The 21,362-nt window shown below is 34.6% G+C and overlaps 1 protein-coding gene across 1 annotated transcript; it reads left to right on the top strand.

Annotated features, from left to right (window-relative positions):
* Positions 1-5,116: 5,116 nt before the first annotated feature.
* Positions 5,117-8,270, top strand: LOC107927542 (GABA transporter 1). Its single transcript, XM_016858632.1, has 7 exons — positions 5,117-5,374; positions 5,445-5,675; positions 6,097-6,194; positions 6,271-6,457; positions 6,540-6,670; positions 6,745-6,978; positions 7,738-8,270. The coding sequence occupies exons 1-7, from the start codon at positions 5,260-5,262 to the stop codon at positions 8,116-8,118; spliced, it is 1,377 nt and encodes a 458-aa protein (XP_016714121.1). The 5' UTR covers positions 5,117-5,259; the 3' UTR covers positions 8,119-8,270.
* Positions 8,271-21,362: the final 13,092 nt, after the last annotated feature.

The raw sequence follows: 21,362 nt of genomic DNA, 5'->3' as shown, positions 1-21,362 counted from the left end.
AGAATCATAATGCTAAAGTGTTAAAAGTCTCTTCACTAGTTGTGAAAAATTTTTATTTATAGATTTTAGAAAATGAGAATTACAAAGTTAAGTGTGGGTTTGGATAGGCGGTGGGGTACGGTGCAATGCGTTTAGCTTTTTTTTTCTCTCATGTTATAGTATCGCTACAGTATCTAATCTTACCGTCACCTCTATTTTTACACTAATTATAGGTAAATACACCGTCCATCCAATCCCACCCTAAGTAGTTAAATTGAGTAATAAAATTAATTTTCAGTTACAATGACATTAGTAGTTATATTTTTAGTAAAGGGTTTGTTTGTTAATGGTGAATAGTGAAAAAGAATTCACTATGTTTTTGAAAGAAGTGAAAAACACTCAATGTTACTGTAATAGCCCTCACCCAGTCCGGTCATCGAACCTGAGTTATTGGATGTTACTACTGTTATCAAAGTAAAACATATAAAATTCATAACCAGTAATTCATTTAAACTCCAATTCACTCATAATTCCATACATAGTATGATTTGTAAACAAAATCAAAACTTAATCAAGCTTATGAAAGCTTTAAAATTGACCCAAGTATGAAGAAGGATCAAAATGTAAAGTTTTCAAAGTCTAAGTATAGGTATTGATACTAAAATTCAGTATCGATACCGTTTTGGCATTTTGTCAATTTTCAAAATCTAAAACAATTCACTTAGTATCGGTACCATTATAAAATGATCGATACCCATTCTCAAGGATCGATACTTTATATTGGTATCGATACCCAATTTGCATTTTTGCCATTTTGAAATACTGTTCATTTGGTCATGTACCGATACTTTTATTCTAGGTATCGATACTTTATGCCAAAAAGGTCAAAATCATCACATTTTAGTACTTATTTATGCTCAAACCAAATGATGCCTAAAATGGTGTCTTAGACACAATCAAGCATGAATAAAATCGTTTATAATGTAATACATATACTCATCAAATGATCCTAAATTCAACTAACCAATATGTCATCATTTGGCACTATTTCACAACAATATTTCAAGCAAATCATTCAACCAAATTATACCTTTCATACCATTCATATGACTTGATAATTTATAAGCATATACATATAGCATAACACTAATTATAAACATGATCAAGTTGTCATTCCTAAAGGTGCTCAACAAGTGAATTTCCAAAACAAACTAGATGTTTCCAAGGAATATGATAAATCCTAGTTACATGCCACATATAACTGAAATCAAACGATTGAAAATCTACCAAATCTGAGTTGAATCGTGTGAGCTTCTCGAAGATCTGATTGGCACGTTTCGAAAATCAAAATCTAAAGGAAAGGAAAACATCGGGTAAGCATTACGAAACGCTTAGTAAGCTCATATGTAAATAATAATTAACTTACCTCCAATAACAAGTATGTATGTAAAACTAATATGAATATTCAAGTTTACCTAATTCATCAAAACATAATACAACAAGGTGAGTTATGCTCATAATATTCAAACTAATCCCAAATCATACTTAAGTATACATATAATCAAAATTGTCAATTGATCTTTCACCACGATATCTTTAAGCATAAACACAATACATCTCATTATGTTTCACTTTTCATATTACTGTATTACCCAATGAACTCAATAAACAACTCGATTACACAAGTATTAATTCCATCAGAGGCTTAACTGAGCTGAGTATACAATCGTGTCAGGTTACCCGTCTGGGCTAAATGTTTTTATCGACATATCAAATAGCTTGACTAGAGCTATAAATACATACAAGGTTACCAATCTAGGCTAAACTTTTAAAACGACAATAGATTACCAATCTAGGCTAAATTTGTGTACATGTATCTTCAAGCTCGGTATAATCGAAAATCAAACAGTAGTCATGTGTAAGATACGTTCACAAAGTTTCATCAGGGTAATTTCCATCGCTCAAGATCATAGATTTTCCGTTTTCTATTGATTCCAAGTCTCACCCCTTTTGTACTAAATTGTAAATAAATCTAAGTTCACTAATATAATATATATTCACATTAAAATATGAAAAAAGGTTCAAAACATAAATATACCATATGAACTTACCCGTAAAAATTGCTAACGAGTTGAAGTGTGAGGACTAATCAGTAATTTTTCCTTTTCCCTGGTTCTCCTCAACTTGAGTCAAATCCCAATCTATATAGTAATTAATTTCAAACTATTAATTCTAAACATTCCAAAAAAACATACTATTATCATATATCAATTCAATTTCATTTATCGAATATTCCTTAAACTTTTACATTTTATTCATTTTAGTCCCTAAAACCAAAAATGTCATAACTTTCAAATTTGAGCTTCAATTTTGAAAATGATCTCAATTTCATCCTTCTACGGCCTTCTAATATCTAAAATTTCATGTCAAATTCAAAATTACTACACTTTAGTCCATAGGTTCAAAACTAACAATTTTCACTTTACAAATAGGTCATTTTTCATACTTAAGCTCAAAATCTATCAATTTAACTCCAAAAGCTTCAAGATTCACCAATGGCAACCTTTGTAAACTTTAAAAATTTTATAAATTAATCCCTGGACTAGCTAAATCAAGCTCTCAATATCTCAAAAACATAAAAATTATAAAATAAAATTAAAATTTTAGGGTCAAAATGTTGAAACCGTAAAACTTTTCTCCCTCCACGTGGAGCTTATGAATTTTCGGTGAAAGAAAGTTAAAGAAGATGTTGCTTTTATCTTTCTCTCCACTTCCAAATATTGAATTATATCTTGTACCTTAATTTTTAAATTTCAACTTTAATTTACTTAAACTTTTGACAACATTAATATATAATTCACATGTTTACCGTCCACTATACAACCAAATGGTATTTTTCCCATTTTGGTCCTTTAACAATTTAGGAATACACTTTTACCACTTTTATGATTTAGTCTTTATACCAAAATTAACTAACTAATTAACAAAATTAAAGGACCAAGTTCTAATTAAACTTTATATTGACCTCATAAATATTGAATAATACTATTTACGAACTAACTCTTCAGAAATGGGATTCTAAAATCACCATTTTCAACACCACTAAAAAATGGGTTATTACAGTTACATGAAAAGATTAAGAGGAAACATCCCAAGAGTAACCCAAGAATCTTGTCATATTTTGAAGTTACTTCCACTTCTATTTTGGTGAAATTGTACCATGTGAAACATCTTCTGCGAAACATCTCTTAAAATGCAAGCCGAGAGTTGATCCTGAATAAGAGTTGTTGTTTTCTTCTTTGCTTGAGCAAAATAAAAACTTTATTAAACTCCCAAAATGGGAGACTAACTGAAAGGTTAGTAAAACAGAAGCTAATAGCCTGAAGGCTCAACTACACTGCTGCAAAACACAATCACACACCTTACACAATTAAAGACAACATAAACGAAAGAGAGACACCCAAACCAAGAAACACCCAAATAGTTCCTCTCGAAAACCCAAAGCAATCCGCAATAAAACATAAAAAAGGAAAATTTTAGCAAAAACAACTCCTAAAAACCAACATTAGAGCAGTGCAAAAAAACATGCAAACTCGCACACTATAAATATACATGCTCCACCATAACCAGTAAATGCAAAGATCTTCTCCAAACGATTGCCATTTAGCCTCAACTACATGAAGAACACAACTCTCAATTGCATCAAAGGAGGCTTCCATAATTCATTGTTACCATTCCAACAACATATATGACATCTAACAATTAGAAACCGCCAACAAGTGTTTAACACATATGAGTCTTGCATAACCTTGTCCTCACTGCCAAAACTAAACCAAACACCACCATTTCATATCCATAATCTCAAATTATCCAAAAAAGTCATCATCTAAAGTTAAATCCATAACATATACCACAAACAAAATTTTAAAAGTCAAAAGAACTTCATCCATCACCTAATCCAAAACCATCATCACCTTACAAACAAATAATGCAAAAACAAAAATAATAACACCTTTCATGTCGTGGCTTCCACCATGAGAAAAGTTTCAAATCATTAGCCACTTTAGAGGATCAAAATGATTTCCATGAATACTATGAGCTTTTATAACGTGAGAGTTGTTCTGTTCCAAATATAATTTGTTTTGTAGTGACTCAAAAAACTTTTTAATGATTTCCAAACATCCCAAAAATTATTAATTCTATCAAAATCGATTTTTTTTTCATTGGATATACGAATAAAGTTATCGAAAAAGTCTTGTAAGGAGAACTAAAATTTTTTGAGGTGACTCATCTTAAATGGCTACTAAATTTTCTAAATTAACTCACTAGCATTGATTAAATACTAATTTTAATTACATTACATTATTCAACATTCATAAAAAAATGATTTTGCATTGTAAAATAACACATCATATTCTTTTAGAGTTCAAGTATACGGTATCGGTACCAAAGCCCTTCCACTATTTTATGTTGCTTACTGATTTGCGGGTATCGATACTTAGGCAGTCCCAAAACAGGTCTTATTCACTCTTAAGACTTTCCATTTTTAACAATTTTTAAACAGCAAAAGAGGGTATTAACCATAGATTGACTCGGCAAGGTAATGAAGCAACCGATGGCAAATTCAATAGTAGAAAAAATCATAACATTAGCCTTACTAATGGTAACTAATGAAGCAGCTGCCTTGATAACCAAGTAGCTTGAACAGTTGATGACAATAGCAAGTCCAACAAAATATGAATACAGAATATGTTGATTGAAACTTGACTTAATTCATACACTTACCCTTATATAAATACACAAGACATTAATTTGAGTGTGTGTAAGCGTATTTTTCATTTTGTTTTAGTTACACATTATTTTTGAAAAGTTTAATTTAAAATTTAATTATTTAATGTTATTGTCAAAAATACTTTTAATTAAAAAATAAGTGTTCAAAGCCGATTGAACTCGATTGGCATATGCAGGAGGATGTGGGTTCATTACGCTGAAGCGCATTATTATGAGTTGGGGAGAAGCTATAAGTCAAAAAAAGTAAAAATGATAACAACCTAAACTAACAGTGAATTAACTCGACTTCCATGGCATTCATTCATCATAGACTTTCATATCTTACAACGGGGCATATTAGTTGTCCAAAATTGACTTCAACTCCCCAAGGAAAGGGTCACATCCCATGTTTCTTCCGTCACCAGCTTTGATCCTTCCTTCAATCTGTTATTACAACAATAGCTTTTAGTAGTGGATCCTTCAACCTTGATACTCCATTAGTAAAGACGAATGGCAACTGCTGATCCAAACTTTATCCACTTATCCTCACCTCAAAAGGAAAATGGTGTCTCAGAGTCTCCAGGACAGCTTGATGCAGGAGCTCTTTTCGTCCTCAAATCACGAGGTCACTTTTTACTTTATTACCCTGAATTTCGATTCCCATGCTCATCTGAAACATCGTGTTTTGGTTGTAGGTTCTTGGTTGCACTCTGGGTATCACTTGACCACCTCAATTGTTGGCCCTGTTATTTTTAGTTTCCCCTTTGCTCTGTCCTTACTAGGCTGGGCACCTGGACTTCTCATCACAACTCTTCAAGCTCTCATCACTTTTTACTCCTACAACCTTCTCTCTGTGATATTGGACCATCATGCGCAGCTTGGGAAGCGACAACTTCGTTTTAGGGACATGGCCAGAGACATTCTTGGTGAGTAGTCTTTGACTGAATTCAAGATTAAATGGTACCAGTTTCGTGATAAGGACCCGTATATGTAGCATGTCCTCGATTCAAATTGGCAAGGCACACCTAGTGACAAAGCCTTGAGGGGTCAGTAGGTACCCCAACCCCAAGAAAATAATATCCATGAAAATATACAGTATCTTACCTTGCGGCTCTTCTGGTGGAGGGACTAAATCTCTTCTTCTATATTATTACTTGAAACACCAGATTTTTTCCTGCTGCTTTGCATGCACAGATACACCATGTTGCCTAGGCGTGTCTTTTTCTGCACCTTCTGTCTGGGGCAATATATATATGTATATAATGGTTTTAGTAGCTAGAGTACGTTTAGTGCCCTCAGCAACACCGGGACAAACCGTTGTTATTAACCAATTGAGTGATTTGGCAGGACCTAGATGGGGCAAATACTTTGTTGGTCCACTTCAAATTGCAATATGCTATGGTGCTGTTATTGGTTGTATTCTTCTTGGAGGACAAAGTCTTAAAGTCAGTTTCTCCATTCTGCCTCACTAACCATTAATTTGTGCCATATCACTTATGTATTCTAGTGTGATATTTGCAGTTCATTTACTTGCTCTACAATCCAAGTGGGAAAATGCAGCTGTACCAGTTTATAACTATCTTTGGAACCGTACCACTATTCTTGGCACAGATACCATCCTTTCATTCGCTAAGACATATCAACCTTGCCTCTCTACTCCTTGTTCTTGCTTACAGCGCATGCGTCGTTGCTGGTTCGATACACATAGGTCAGAAATCCGTATAATTAATCGGATGCAATGAGGCTCCATCTAATCGATCTATTGTGTTTACAGTGCTATATGTTGACAGGTAATTCCAGGAATGCACCTAACAAGGACTATTCAATAAAGGGATCAAAAGAAAACCGCATTCTTGGTGCCATCAATGGTATTTCAATCATCGCCACCACCTATGGTTGTGGAATTATCCCAGAAATACAGGTACTGTTCCATTCACTTTGCAAATTGTTATATATGCTTTATGTTGAGTTTTAATAATTAAATGTTTATTGTAGGCAACTATAGCTCCCCCAGTGAAGGGGAAGATGTTCAAAGGTTTATGTGTGTGCTTTGGTGTGATAGTTAGCACATATTTCAGTGTGGCAATCTCTGGGTATTGGGCATTTGGCAATCAATCTCAACCATCAATTCTTTCAAATTTTATGGATGAAAACAGGCCATTGCTGCCCTCTTGGTTTCTATTGCTCACCAACATCTTCACTCTTATGCAACTGGCTACAATCACTGTGGTAAGAACTCTTCATTTGTGGAACTCTGGAATTGGTCTACTCAATACTAACTAAAATCATTCTAAGGATTTCAATTTGGTCTATTGGTAGAGTGTTTAGTTCTAATAGATGTCAAGGATCAAACTTTGACCTATTAAGAATCAAAGGATGCCTTTTAAGCTCTGAAATTCGTTGCCCATTTACAGATGGTTAAAAACCTTCCACCTATGAACCATGCCCCTCCCTCAATAATGTCCCAGTTTAACCAAGAAGAAATCATGTCCCAGGTCTATAGGATGCCAGATTTGACTTAGCTTGAAGGAAAGAAATTTGAAGCCTGTTATTTTCCCCAACACTTTAACTCTATGTCGGTAATGACAATATATCAAAGAAAAGAAAAATAAAAATAAAGATTAACGATAGTTCTAAAATAAAATAAAAGAAGGTAGTTCTATAGGGATTTTACTTTTATTTTATTTTACCACTATATTTTATTTAAATAAGGATTTTACTTAATTCTAACATTAACGATTAAAGTGGTTCTCCACTTGCCTCTTATTGTTTCTTTTTCCTCCTTGGAAAGTTGGATGTTGATCATTCCATCCACAATGTCGAGCTCATTTTCCATATCTTAAACTGTTGTGTGGTGAGTCATCATGTCATGTTCCCAAGAGTGGTTCTCGGTCAGGGAGGCACCGGAACATGTCCCTTGTTTAGTTTGGTTACATCTGCCTATTTGAACAAATATTCATGCATTTTCTTGACCATTGTCCATTGCAGATTTACTTGCAACCCACAAATGAAGTATTTGAAAAATGGTTTGCAAACCCAAAGATGGATCAGTTCTCTGCACGTAACGTGATGCCAAGATTGGTTTTAAGATCACTCTCAGTGATAATTGGCACTACATTTGCTGCAATGTTCCCTTTCTTTGGTGATATTATGGCATTGTTTGGAGCATTTGGAGTTATCCCTCTAGACTTTATTTTGCCCATGGTTCTATATAATCTCACTTTCAAGCCATCAAGACAGAGCATCGTATTCTGGGCAAACACATTGATAGCAGTAGCATCATCAGCATTAGTGGCAATGGGAGCTTTAGCTTCAGTTAGACAGATAATTCTTGATGCCAAGACATATAATTTGTTTGCCAACGTGTAACAATAGTAGATAATAAACTAGCCACATTACCTGCTACTACACCTTATATTGCTAAAAAAACAAGAGGATCAATCTTGAAATTCCAAATGTATTTTTGATATGATGTGTAACGTGATGCCAAGTCCTTGCTTCTTGGCTGCTATTTATGGTTAGTCCTAGTATTTTGACCTTATCTCGGACCTCTTCTTCCATAACCAAAGTCATGAATCTGAAATGTTCTTTGTATGCTAAGTGTCATGTATTGAGCATATCTCAGCAATCTTGAATGGTTTGTCCTTTGATTTTGAGTCCGTTGCTGCAACCATATGATGTTGATACTATGGCATCCATGCTCATTGACATGGGAACAAGGCAAAAATTAGTAATGATGTCAAATGTAATCAATGCTAATATGGCAGCCAAGTTATATGTTCCTGGTAGTCAGTCAGCCAATTTGATCATGCACAGCCATAATCAATTTTAGACAAGTGGAGGCCGAGGAGGATTTGGATCTAACATAAGACTACTGTAACATCCCCTGCTCAGTTGGGAGACTTGACCAGGTGGGGGATGCTACATTTGCTGGTGGAGAGCTACAGACAAATTAGAGATTCAAACTAATCAAAACTGGGTCTCAAACTCTATCCGAATCCACCCGAAGCTTGAGAGTCAGCAAAAGCCTATATCAAACATTTTCGACTCAAATTTATACTTAATAGGAACAACACATTTGGGTATCTAAGCTACATATAACGAGGCGTGTGATGTTGGTGCTCTTAAGCCTGCGGTCAGATTGGGTGTCCAATGAGTTCCAACGGTAGGTAACACCGTTAAATTCAGTGTTGACGAGTCGGCTCAGGGTAAACCAAGTCCAGCAGGTTGTGGAGGAGTTCTAAGAGATGCTAAGGGCCATGTCGAAGGTGTTTTTTCAGGATCAGCCGGTTTTGCTTGCTCAAACGAAGCTGAATTGGTTGCTTTTTTGCTTCTTCTCAATGGCTGCATTCTATTTTGCTCGTGATTGAATCAGCATTGTAAACAAATATGATACACACACTAAACATATTATATTAATCTTGGTATTCATGTTCAAAGGTATAATTTATGTCATAAAATCTGGGTAGCCGACATTATGATATTCAAGTAAAAAGAAACCCTGTATTTATTGATGATATAAGGAAGAAAACATGTTAATGAGATAGATTATGGAGGTGGAAGGTGGGAAAGATCAGCAAAGGCGGAGACAATCGTCTTTTTTATACCAACATTGCTTTTTGGGGTCGCCCAAGCAGCACCAACAGGCAACATTGGGGGTGCATTCAGGGTGCAGGATACATGGTCCAAGCTTTATGCCCGTTTCAACCATACTACGGCCTGTGTTTTAAACACCAATATTAATAATTAAATAGAATAAATCATGGGAAAGACTGGTTTAGTTGACTTACATTCATGTACAACTACCAAGGAAGTAAATAAAATGAAAATAAGAGCCATGAACTTGAGATTTCTCATCATATTTTTTTCAATATACAACTTCAAGGAAGGATCAATTCATTTATACTGTTATGGACTAGAATGGTAAGATTACAAAATCCCATAAATATGTGCAAAAAATCCTTTATTACCATAATTCACACTCACTACCATATACTAATTAATAAATTGGATTACATCATCAAAGTGATTGTTTCTAGGTTGGTATAGTTTTTGAAATTTTTAAATTGATTTTTTATTTTTTGAAAAAAGTTATTGAAAAAAAAATATTTTGTATTTATATGAGTTTGAAACAAAGTCAATTCTTTTAAGATTTAAAATTTCTTGTCGGTTGAGACTTAACTCGATTAGCATGGGTATTGTTGTCAATGCAGGAGGACGTGGGTTCGAGTGCATTGAAGCGTATTATCCTCCTATTTACGAGTTGAGGAGGGGTTATGGATAGTTTTATACATTATGTCAAAAAGAGTAGATATGATCAAAATTTCTTTTTTTTAATACAATTCTCTAATATCGTAATCTTTTTTGTTATTACTCTAAATCGTCGTATTTGTATATTTATGGTCCCTAAATATAATATCTTGATTTGCGCATACATTGGATTGGACCAAGTTAAGTTAAAAAAGGGTTAGACTATTTCAAAAACAAAAACTTGTAACACCCAAAACCCGGCCTAGACATTATGGCCAAATCAGAGAGTGTAACAAGGAAGCGTTTTGAAAACAGTATTACTTTGATAAAACTTGTGCAGTTGTTCGATAGACCATCCAAGTTCATAAAAACCATATTTATTTGTATATCTATTGCTGGAAACGTTATTCAATTGTTTCATTTGCCAAAATACAAATTACAGTGGAAGTTAAATAAAGCTGATACATTTTGGAAATCTGGTTTGTATTTTTAGAAAAACTCTTATTTGCATAAAACCGTCGTTTTCATAAAACATTTTTGTCGAAGCATGCAAATTATCAAACAAACAAAACCAAAATCAACAGTTAAAAACCATACAGTCTAGAGAGTTCCAAAAATTACAAACTCTCAAATGAACCCAGAATTTTAAATAAACCATAAATTACTAAGTTTAAGTAGTTTACGGTCAAGTGGTCACCGCTGAGTCTCCATTGCACCGGTTTGCCTAAGCCTGAGGATCACCTGAACGGAACAGACAAACAGAAGTGAGTTTACGTAAACTCAGTGTGTAACCCAACAGACATAGATATGCTATACATATAGAAATCACATACACAGTCTAATTCAAATTTAGATTCGGACTTAAGTCCTTTACAGATTCAGATAATAGAAATAGATATGCAGAATCCTACCCCCATCCTCTACACACCAACTTCAACCATCCCATCACACCATGTGGGGTTAAAAAACACCCACCATCCTTACAAATCATACCGTGCCATTACGACACATATCAAATAATGTGCAGCCAAACTACCAGAGTATAGGCGATGATCACCATGCAGAACACTTCCTCCACATATACAACTCCCACCCCAAACAGATATATATAATCATAATAATCATGCTTATATGCTCATTTATAGATATCAAATATATACATATACATCAGAAAAACAGACATGCATAACAGTGTCATACACAGAGCAGAATATCAGACTATCAAATCACATAGTTTTAGGGTTTGGTTAGCCATTACCGACCCTACGATAGGCCCACAGTCAATCGGAACGACCCGTACGACCCTAAGGAAAATTTTAGAAAAATGGCCCCACATGTCCGTGTGGCATGCCCGTGTAGGCCCATACGCTTAATTTGACCTAGCCTGTGTGGCCGTGTCGACCACACTCACACCACTACACGATCGTGTCTTGTGCACAGCCATGCCCTCGTCAATCACACGGTCGTGTCTTGTACATGGCCAGGCACACGCCCGTGTGGCGTCAACAGTAAGGTTTTTCGAATTTTTCCGAAACTTATTTTTTACGTTTTGGGAACACACATGGTACTATTTCGATGCAAAAACACTCTCGAGCCAAACAGCACCTAATATCAACAGAGCAAACCCCAAAAAAAATCTAAAACTAAGATTAATCTGAAACCACGAAACCAACAAAAATTCAATTCAATCGTTAATCACTTACTCCAACACCCCGCACGATTTTGACTACAAAATAGCACGAGGAGAGCCCCACTCTACGCGATTCACTGTTTCCAAAACGGAAAATATAAACTTCTATTTGGCAATTTAGAAATCGAAACAGCAGAGCACTAGAGCCACTTACCAACAACCGAGGGAAACAGAGAAACATATTACAGATATGTAACGACCGATCGAAACAGAATAGAGGAAAACAACAATTGAAAAATGAAAAAGCAAAAGGGAAATAACACAAAATTAACGTCAGTTTTCTTTTCTGGAAAGAGGGAAAAAATTTGAAAAAAAAAGAATAAAAATAATAAAAATTAACTCCTAAATCCCTCAAATTTCTCCCCACTAACCCACTAACAAACAACCTTCTCAGAAACCCAACTCTACCAAAACCCTAACACACAACTGAGCAAAAATTAACTTCCACGCTCGCACAGGGTCTCAAACACAAGACCTCCAACACACCAACCCCTTTACCACTCAAACCAACAAGCTCATTCTGATATGAATTAACATACAGTTTAATATAAACCCATTCAAAAAAGGTAATGCTAGGATAAAAAAAAAGACAAATTTTGGCAAACGTGAGACTTGAACCCAAGACCTCACACACACCCAAGAACACTTAACCACTAAAGCAGATACACACTTGTGATAGATATTTACAGAAACGGAAATTAATTTACCAGGACATTAAATTTCGACCTCGAAATTTACCTGATCAGAACAGATAAAGATACTACTGACGCATCAAGTCATCGGGTTCCCATGTGGCTTCCTCAGTACCGTGATTCTGCCACAGAACCATTACTAATGGAATGGGCTTCCTCCTTAGAACCTTAATATCACGATCTAGAATCTAAACTGGCTCCTCCTCAAAAGTTAAATCCGGTTTAATCTCAAACTCCTCAACAGAAACAACGTAAGATGGATCAAACCAATACCGCCTTAACATCGAGACATGAAACACATGGTGGATACAGTCTAACTCTGGAGGTAACTCTAACTGATAAGCGATCGGTCCCATACGCTTCAAAATCTGATATGGCCCAATAAACCTAAGACTCAATTTGCCCTTAAGACCGAATCTCAGAACTTTCTCTCACGGTAAAACCTTAAGAAAAATAAAGTCACCCACAGAGTACTCGATATCTCTCCTCTTCAAATTTGCACAAGACTTCTGTCTATCAGAAGCCACCTTCAGATGATCCCGAATAAATCTAACTTTATCTTCGATCTTAAAAACCAACTTAGGACCCAAAATCTGACGCTCACCCAACTCAGTCCAACATAGCGGAGTACGACACTTACGACCATACAAAGCCTCATAAGGTGTCATCTGGATGCTAGACTGGAAACTGTTATTGTAGGCGAACTTAACTAGTGGCAAAAAATCCTCTTAACTACCTCAAAAATTAATTACACAAATCTGAAGCATATCCTCTAATATCTGAATCAACCTCTCAGATTGACCATCAGTCTAAGGATGGAACACAATACTGAAGTCCAATCTCAAACCTAGAGCCTCGTGTAATTTCTTCCAGAACCGAGAAGTGAAGCGAGGATCTCTATCAGATATTATCGAAACAGGAACCCCATGCAGTCTTACAATCTCGGACATATAGAGCTTCGCTAATTTCTGTAGAGAGTAGTTCGTTTGAACCGTAATAAAATAAGCAGACTTGGTCAATCGATCCACAATGACCCAAACAGAATCCTTCTTAGTGGGTGTTAAGGGCAACTCACTAACGAAGTCTATCGTTACTTGTTCTCATTTCCATAAGAGAATCTTAACGGGTTGTAACAAACTCAAAAGCAACTGGTGCTCAGCCTTAACTTACTGGCACGTCAGTCATCGAGCAACAAAATTCGTAACCTCATGCTTCAAACTCAGCCACCAGTACAACTCACAAAGATCGCAATACATCTTATTACCACCGGGATGCATAGCATAAGAGCTACTATGCGCCTCCCTCAGAATCGACTGCCTCAGATCAGAATCATTCAGCACATAAATCTGACCTCAAAAACATAGAACCCATCTTTATTCAGCCCAAAATTAAAAGTACTGCCACTCTAAATCTGACGGAATCGCAAACCCAGAAACTCACCCTCTAACTGCTTACCTCGAATCTCCTCAATCCAAGTCAGCTTAACTTGTAACTCGACTAACAGACCTCCATCATCGAACAGACTAAGACCAACGAACATCGCTCTCAAATCAGTCATCGCTCTACGACTTAGAGCATCGGCCACCACATTGGCCTTACCAGGATGATACTCTATCGTGCAGTCATAATCTTTGAGCACTTCAATCCATCGATGCTGCCTAAGATTCAACTCCTTCTGGGTAAGGAGATACTTGATGTTCTTGTGATCAGTGTAGATAATACACCTCTCACCATACAGATAGTGCCTCCAAATTTTTAAAACAAAAACCACAGCAGCCAACTCGAGATCATGCGTCGGATAATTCCCTTCATGTGCCTTAAGCTGACGGGACGCATAGGCCACAACTTTATCGTTTTGCATCAATACACATCCCAAACTAACGTGCGACGCATCACTGTAGACCACAAATTCTTTACTAGATTCAGGTTGTTTCAGCACAAGAACCTAAGTCAGAACAGACTTGAGCTTCTCGAAGCTCAATTGTTGCGCATCCATCCAAACAAAAGCAACACCCTTGCATAAAAGCTTAGTCAAAGGAGTTGCAATCAGAGAGAACCCCTCGACAGAATATCAATGCCAAACTCAACTTCTCGATTCGAAGGTAAACCCGGTAACTCCTCAGGAAAAACATCCAAAAAATCCCTCACTGTTTCGATATCCTCGATAGAAGAGTCCCTAGAAACAGAAACACTAGTGTAAGTCAAATACGCCACACACCCTTTTCAAACTAATTTTTCAGCCACAAGAGCGGAGATCACATTGGATAGATAATCTCGACGCTTACCAATCACAACCACCTTCTTATCATCCCTAGTCCCCAAAACGACCCCATTAGTTGCGCAATCCAAACTGACTCGGTGCTCAACCAACCAATCCATACCCAGAATCAAATCGAACTCCCCAAACGGTAACTCCATCAGATTTGCCAGAAATACAACCCCTTGCACATCTAACAGAACATCCCTATAAAGTTTACTAACCCGAACAGACTGCTCCAATGGACGCAGTACAGTAATCTCACTAAAAGTGCTCACAATAGAAATCCCCAGGTTTTCAGAAACGATACTAGCTACATAGAAGTCTGTAGAACCTACGTCTATCAAAGCAGTATAGGATACATCAAAAATTGAGAACGTACCCGTGATAACATCAAGTTGCCTGGCCTCTGTCTGACTAGCACCTCTACCCGGTGCTCTCTGTCCACCACCCATACTATTACCACCCCTAGTTGGCTGCTGAACTGCCCTCTGAGGCTGTACAGAACCCGGTCCTGAAGCTTGCATCTGATCAGCCCGCTGTGGACACTATCTAATATGGTGCTCCAAAAATCCACACCTTAAACAAGTCTCTAACCTCCTCCAACACTCGTCCGATGGCGCCTACCACAGTTACTACATGGCTGAATCCCAGTAGGAGCAACATGAACCCCCACTCTAATAGGTCCATTAGGCCTGGCTCATTTCTTAGGCCTTTAAATTGAACTAGAGGGCTCTGAATCCCTCTTATTCTTGTCTCCCTCACGGTCTCTATTCTGGCGCTCCACGCATTTAACCTCTTCGGCTATCTTCGCCTTATCAACCAGAACCGCGAACTCTCGCTCCCTCTGCAGAGCAATCAAAACCCTCAAACTATCCCTCAGATCTTTCTCAAAGCAGATATGTAACGACCGATCAAAATAGAATAGAGGAAAACAGCAATTGAAAAATGAAAGAGTAAAAGGGAAAGAACACAAAATTGACGTCAGTTTTCTTTTCTGGAAATAGGTAAAAATTTTAAAAAAATAATAAAAATTAACTCCCAAATCCCTCAAATTTCTCCCCACTAACCCACTAACAAACAACTTTCTTAGAAACCCAACTCCACCAAAACTCTCACAACCGAGCAAAAATTACCTTCCACACTCGCGCAAAGTCTTGAACACAAGACCTCCAACACACCAACCCCCTTACCACTCAAACCAACAAGCTCATTTTAATATGAATTAACAGAAAGTTTAATATAAACTCACTCAACAAAGGCTAGGATCAGAAAAATGACAAAATTTAGCAAAGGTGAAACTTGAACCTAAGACTTTTCACATACCCAAAAACACTTAACCACTAAAGTAGAACTTAACCACTAAAGTAGATACACACTTGTGATAAATATTTACAGAAACATAAATTAATTTATCAGGACGTTACAAAACTAGTCAATGATGACCCTCCATACATTCACCTATATAAGCCACAGCTAAAGTTGCAAAAATAAGAGCTTGAATCCCACTTGTAAATAATCCAAGGAACATGACAAGTATTGTAACACCCCTTACTCGTATTCCTTACCGGAACAGAGTACGAGGTATTACTAAATTTTCTTTTTAAAAATTTCGACAGCATTTCTGCTTGTTTTTGCTTAAACCCCCTACAATTTCCAACCACAATTCAAATTGCCAACCAAAACAGTTGTATAAAGATACACAATTTAACTATTTATAAACGCCACATTTTAGATCGAACCATAACATATATATATACAGTGACGCCACATTACATAAAGTCGTCTATACATGTCATAATTTCCGAAATACCAGTAGCAAAATACCCAAACGCGGATGATAGTGTGGATGATTGTCCGACTCCGTCCCAATTCTAAGTTGATGGATATCACTATAATCAAGGGAAAAATAAAAGCAAGTAAGCATATAGCTTAGTAAGTAAACATATGACAACTGGATAAATTTTCCACATGATTACACCAAAATATAACTTTTATCACAAACAAATTTCATTATTTGGTCAAATTCCAGCAAGCAGTATTTCTGCGTCATGGTCACTAATTTATTTTTATCGGGAGCTACAGGGCTTCAAATCAAATTCTGTAAATTTTCCCTGAAACTATATTTATATATCTTTCCACCATAAAATTTTTAGAATTTTTGGTCGGGCCAATTAGTACAGTTTATTCATTAAATTTTCCCCTGTTTCACTACCCGACAGTCCTGACCTCCCCTTACAAAAATTCACATAACTCTCTATACAAGTTTCAAACAATGTTCTAGTTTGTTTCTATTAAAAATAGACTCAAAAAGGAATCCATTCATATAAATTTTAAGCTATAATTATTTTTTTATAATTTTTGGTGATTTTCCAAAGTTGGAACAGGGGATTTCGAATTCAATCCAACCCTGTCTCAGTAAAATTTAAATATCCCCAAATACATAATTCCTTTGCTTTCCCCACTTCTTTCATATGAAAATAGACTCATTCAGATTCAATTTCATATTTTATTCAACCTCCAATTCATTTTTCACCATTTATGGTGATTTTTCAAAGTTTCCCAACTGCTGCCATTCAAAACAGTTTTGCATTCAAATTGTTTCTTTTGTATATTTTTTTTCCTCCCATCTTATACATGGGTTGATTAAGTATCAAATCCGATATTCCTCCCATAAACTCGTCCACCACATATATGAATATCCACCTTCTCAATTTACTCGTTGAACACTTGGAATGTTAACCGTTGTTGGTGGATTCCGCACTTAGCACCACCAATGAATCGGGGAATCAGCACACAGCAACCCCTTGGGGGAATCAGCACTTAGCAACCCCTTCACATTTCAGATGCGGTGGAATCAGCACTTAGCAACCACCAAATGGGTCGGGGAATCAGCACTTAGCAACCCCTCGGGGGAATCAGCACTTAGCAACCCCCTTTCACATTTAAAATACGGTGGAATCAGCACTTAGCAACCACCAATAGGTAGGGGAATCAGCACTTAGCAACCCCTCGGGGGAATCAGCACTTAGCAACCCCCTTCCACATTTAAAATACGGTGGAATCAGCACTTAGCAACCACCAATGAACAGGGGAATCAGCACACAGCAACCCCTTTATATGCAATATGCTCCGGCCTATTCCGAGTGTTCAACCAAAAACCGTGTTTTGCAACTCCTTACCACCTTTCCCAATTTAACAACATTTTTGGAATCTTGCCAAACATTTATTTTATATTCAAATAAATCTCAACACATATCAAATAATACCAAAATAATACATTAAGTCACGTGTTTACTTACCTCGGTGCAAAATATCGAAATTTTGCAATTCACTCCACTATCTTTTCTTTTCCTCGTTTGAGATAATCTTCCCGTCTCTCTTGATTATGAGCTTGAAAAAGCAAAGAAACCTTAGCTATGGAGAAGATGATGATTTTTGTCATCTTTTTCCCATTTTATTCTTTTTATAACCAAATGACTAAAACGCCTCCACTTAAAAAAAATCTATTTCTCTCATTTCTTATGTCTATTTTTGTCCATCAATTACTAATGGTCTAATTACCACATAAGGACCCCCAACTTATAATTTCATATCAATTAGACACTTCTACATATAGAACTCAACTTTTGCACTTTTTACAATTTAGTCCTTTTGACTAAATTGAGTGCCCAAACGTCGAAATTTTCGAACGAAATTTTTACAAAAATTTTCCGTGAAATTGTAGACCATAAAAATATAATAATAACCATATTTTCCCTCGTCGGATTTGTGGTCCCGAAACCACTATTCTGACTAGGCCTAGAATCGGGCTGTTACAAGTATAGGGACGACTGAAGGTACTAAAGAAACAATAACAACAACTACTAATTCATCAGCTAATATATTCCTGAAAAGTCGAAAACAAAGTGTTAAGGATTTTGTAAAATCCTCTAAAATGTTAATAGGTGAAAAAATTGGAGTAGGTTAATCTATAATGAGATTGTTCAAAAAAATATTTAAAAACTCTTATTTTTAACTTTTTCGATCACGTATTTTTATTTTTCAAAAATCATTTTCACCAAACGAAACATTTACTTTCTAGATATATTATTTCCTTTATTTATTATTTTTTTTTTTTGCTTTGGTAGCAAAGCTTACATTGATCTTGCTAATTTTAACAAGGGATAAAGTTTTTTGTTAAAGAGATAAATATCAAATTTATGCATGAACTTTAGTTAATTTCTAATTTGATATATAAATTTTATTTTTGGTACAATTATACATATGAAACTTGAATTGGGGTTCATATGTATATATGAAACTTTGATTTTGATTTAATTATACACATTTTAAAAAAATGAATACATGCATTTATTTTCATGTTGGATTAATATAATTGTTTGTATATGCAATAAATCAACGTAAAATGGTATTATTGTTTGTATATGCAATACATCAACGTAAAATGGTATTAACTCGATAATTTTGTAAGTGATTTGTGAAAATTGAATCAAATAAAAATTTCATGTATAAAATCATACAAAATCAAAGTTCATATATGACATTACATATTAGATCAAAGTTCATGTATAGTTTTGATATTTATCCTTTTTTTTAACCCTTGAGCTTCGTATTTTTTCCAAGTTAACACCTTATGTTTTTTTTTTGTCCGGATTAGTATTTGAACTTGTTTTCTATTACACAAATACATCCAGAAACATTAACTTGATTTATATTTTAATCAGACCGCTAACCTTTTATAAATTGACATGTGTCTTATTTATTATATTAAAAATGAGAATTCATTAAATATAAAAAAATGTAAAAGAATATTTTATAATACAAGAAGAAATGATAAAATTACACTATTTTTTTCCTTAAACCTCATCTCTTGTGAAAAAGAAAAAAAAGGCAAAACCCTTCGATCAATAGCTCTCATCTGCAACAATTTAAAAAGTATAGATGTGATTTGAGTTCAAGTCGTATTAATTGCGTTGTTGTTAAGACTTTACTCTCCTATTATAATCAACCAAAAAATATATATAAGGAGACGTATAAGTCCCTTAGTTTGAAACCCTCAAAAATCTACTAATTAGTTTATGATGGTAATTAGAGGGTTGGTGAAACAGAAGCCATAATGAGTGCGACTAAATTTGAGGTTTTACGAAAGTGAAGAAATAGAAAAAAAAATTAATAAAATTTTTAATTTTCTTTTTGGCCCTTCAATTCTAGATATATCATGGGTTGAGCTAAGTTTGGGTTAGGTCAATGTAAAATTTTACGTCCATTTTTTAGGTTTGTTTAAAAAATGAGCCTAAAATCTATCCGAGTCCAGGTCAGATTAAAAATAGTAAACCTAAATCCGACCCGGCTTATCCATATTAATTTTTTTAGATTATTATTTTTTATATAAAAACTAATTTGATAAATATAATACATCAAATGCACTAAAAATATTAAAATAAATGTTTCTAAAAAATTTAAAATACATTAAAAAAAGTTTTTATACTTAAATAACACTAATATAGTTGCAATAGTAACAAAATTAACAATAAAACAAGAGTTATACAATATACAAACAATAACAATAAAAAAAGTAGCAATATAATAGCGAAATGACAAGTAAACAACTGGCCAAAAAAATCTTATCGGACGCTCGACCCGTTTAGAAAATTCGCATTATTTTTTATCCAAACTCATTTTTTGAGCTTATAATTTTACTCAAATCCTCTCACTTTTCGGGCGAACTAGCTCTTAAAAAAAATTTAAAATCAACTGAGCCCTTAAAGAAAAATTGTATCCAAATTGAGCTCTTATTACACACAAAAGAAAAATCAATTAGGTCCTTCTATTAACAGTTTTCGTTGTCGACTAATTTGATCGTTAACGGATGTAACATGGTTGACGGAAGCGACGAGAAACTAATATGTGACATGCCATGTGAACAAGTGTGTTGACGTGACATGCCATGTGGACATATATTTAAAAAATAAAAAATCTAAAAAATGAATATAAATTTACCCTCATTTATATTAACTATAAATTAAAATTTAAAAATAATTTATATTAATTAAGTAAAAATATTTAAATTTTATATTCCATATATCATAATATTTATTGTATTATATGTGTACTATAATTTAAGTTGAATATTTGGTCATACCAAAATAATAATAACATGACATTATGGGAATAATAATAATAATAATAATAATAATAATAACTAGAAATTGTATCACACACATATGTGTATAGAAATCATAGATTTAGAACGCATATGTGTGTTTAAAAATAACATACAATAAATAATAAATCATAAAGTTTGAAACTAATTAATTGTAATAGCACATAAAATATGTACGATATTAAAATAAAAAAATAGATTAAATTGTGAGTTAAACAAAATTTAAACACATGAATACGTCATATTAATAATATTAAATGTATTACAATTCTCTATAAAATATGTTAAAAAGTTTTTGTTTAGTGGTAAATTAAATATTTTATCAATCCAATTGGCACGGGTTCAAATCTCACCATATGCATATTTTTATTTATTTTTGTTAAAATAAAAATATTAAAATAATCTCAAATAATATAACTTATTTTAATTACCAAAAAGCATTTCCATAATTTTCCTAAATGAGTTGGTGACCCGGTTGAGGGCGACACCAACTCAACAAAACACTTATTAAATAGAATAGGTAAATAATAATAATTATTATTATAATAATAATGATAA

This window comes from Gossypium hirsutum, chromosome D04 (genome assembly GCF_007990345.1).
Source record: "Gossypium hirsutum isolate 1008001.06 chromosome D04, Gossypium_hirsutum_v2.1, whole genome shotgun sequence".
Classification (NCBI taxonomy): Eukaryota; Viridiplantae; Streptophyta; class Magnoliopsida; order Malvales; family Malvaceae; genus Gossypium; species Gossypium hirsutum.
This window is presented reverse-complemented; position numbering and strand designations above follow the sequence as displayed.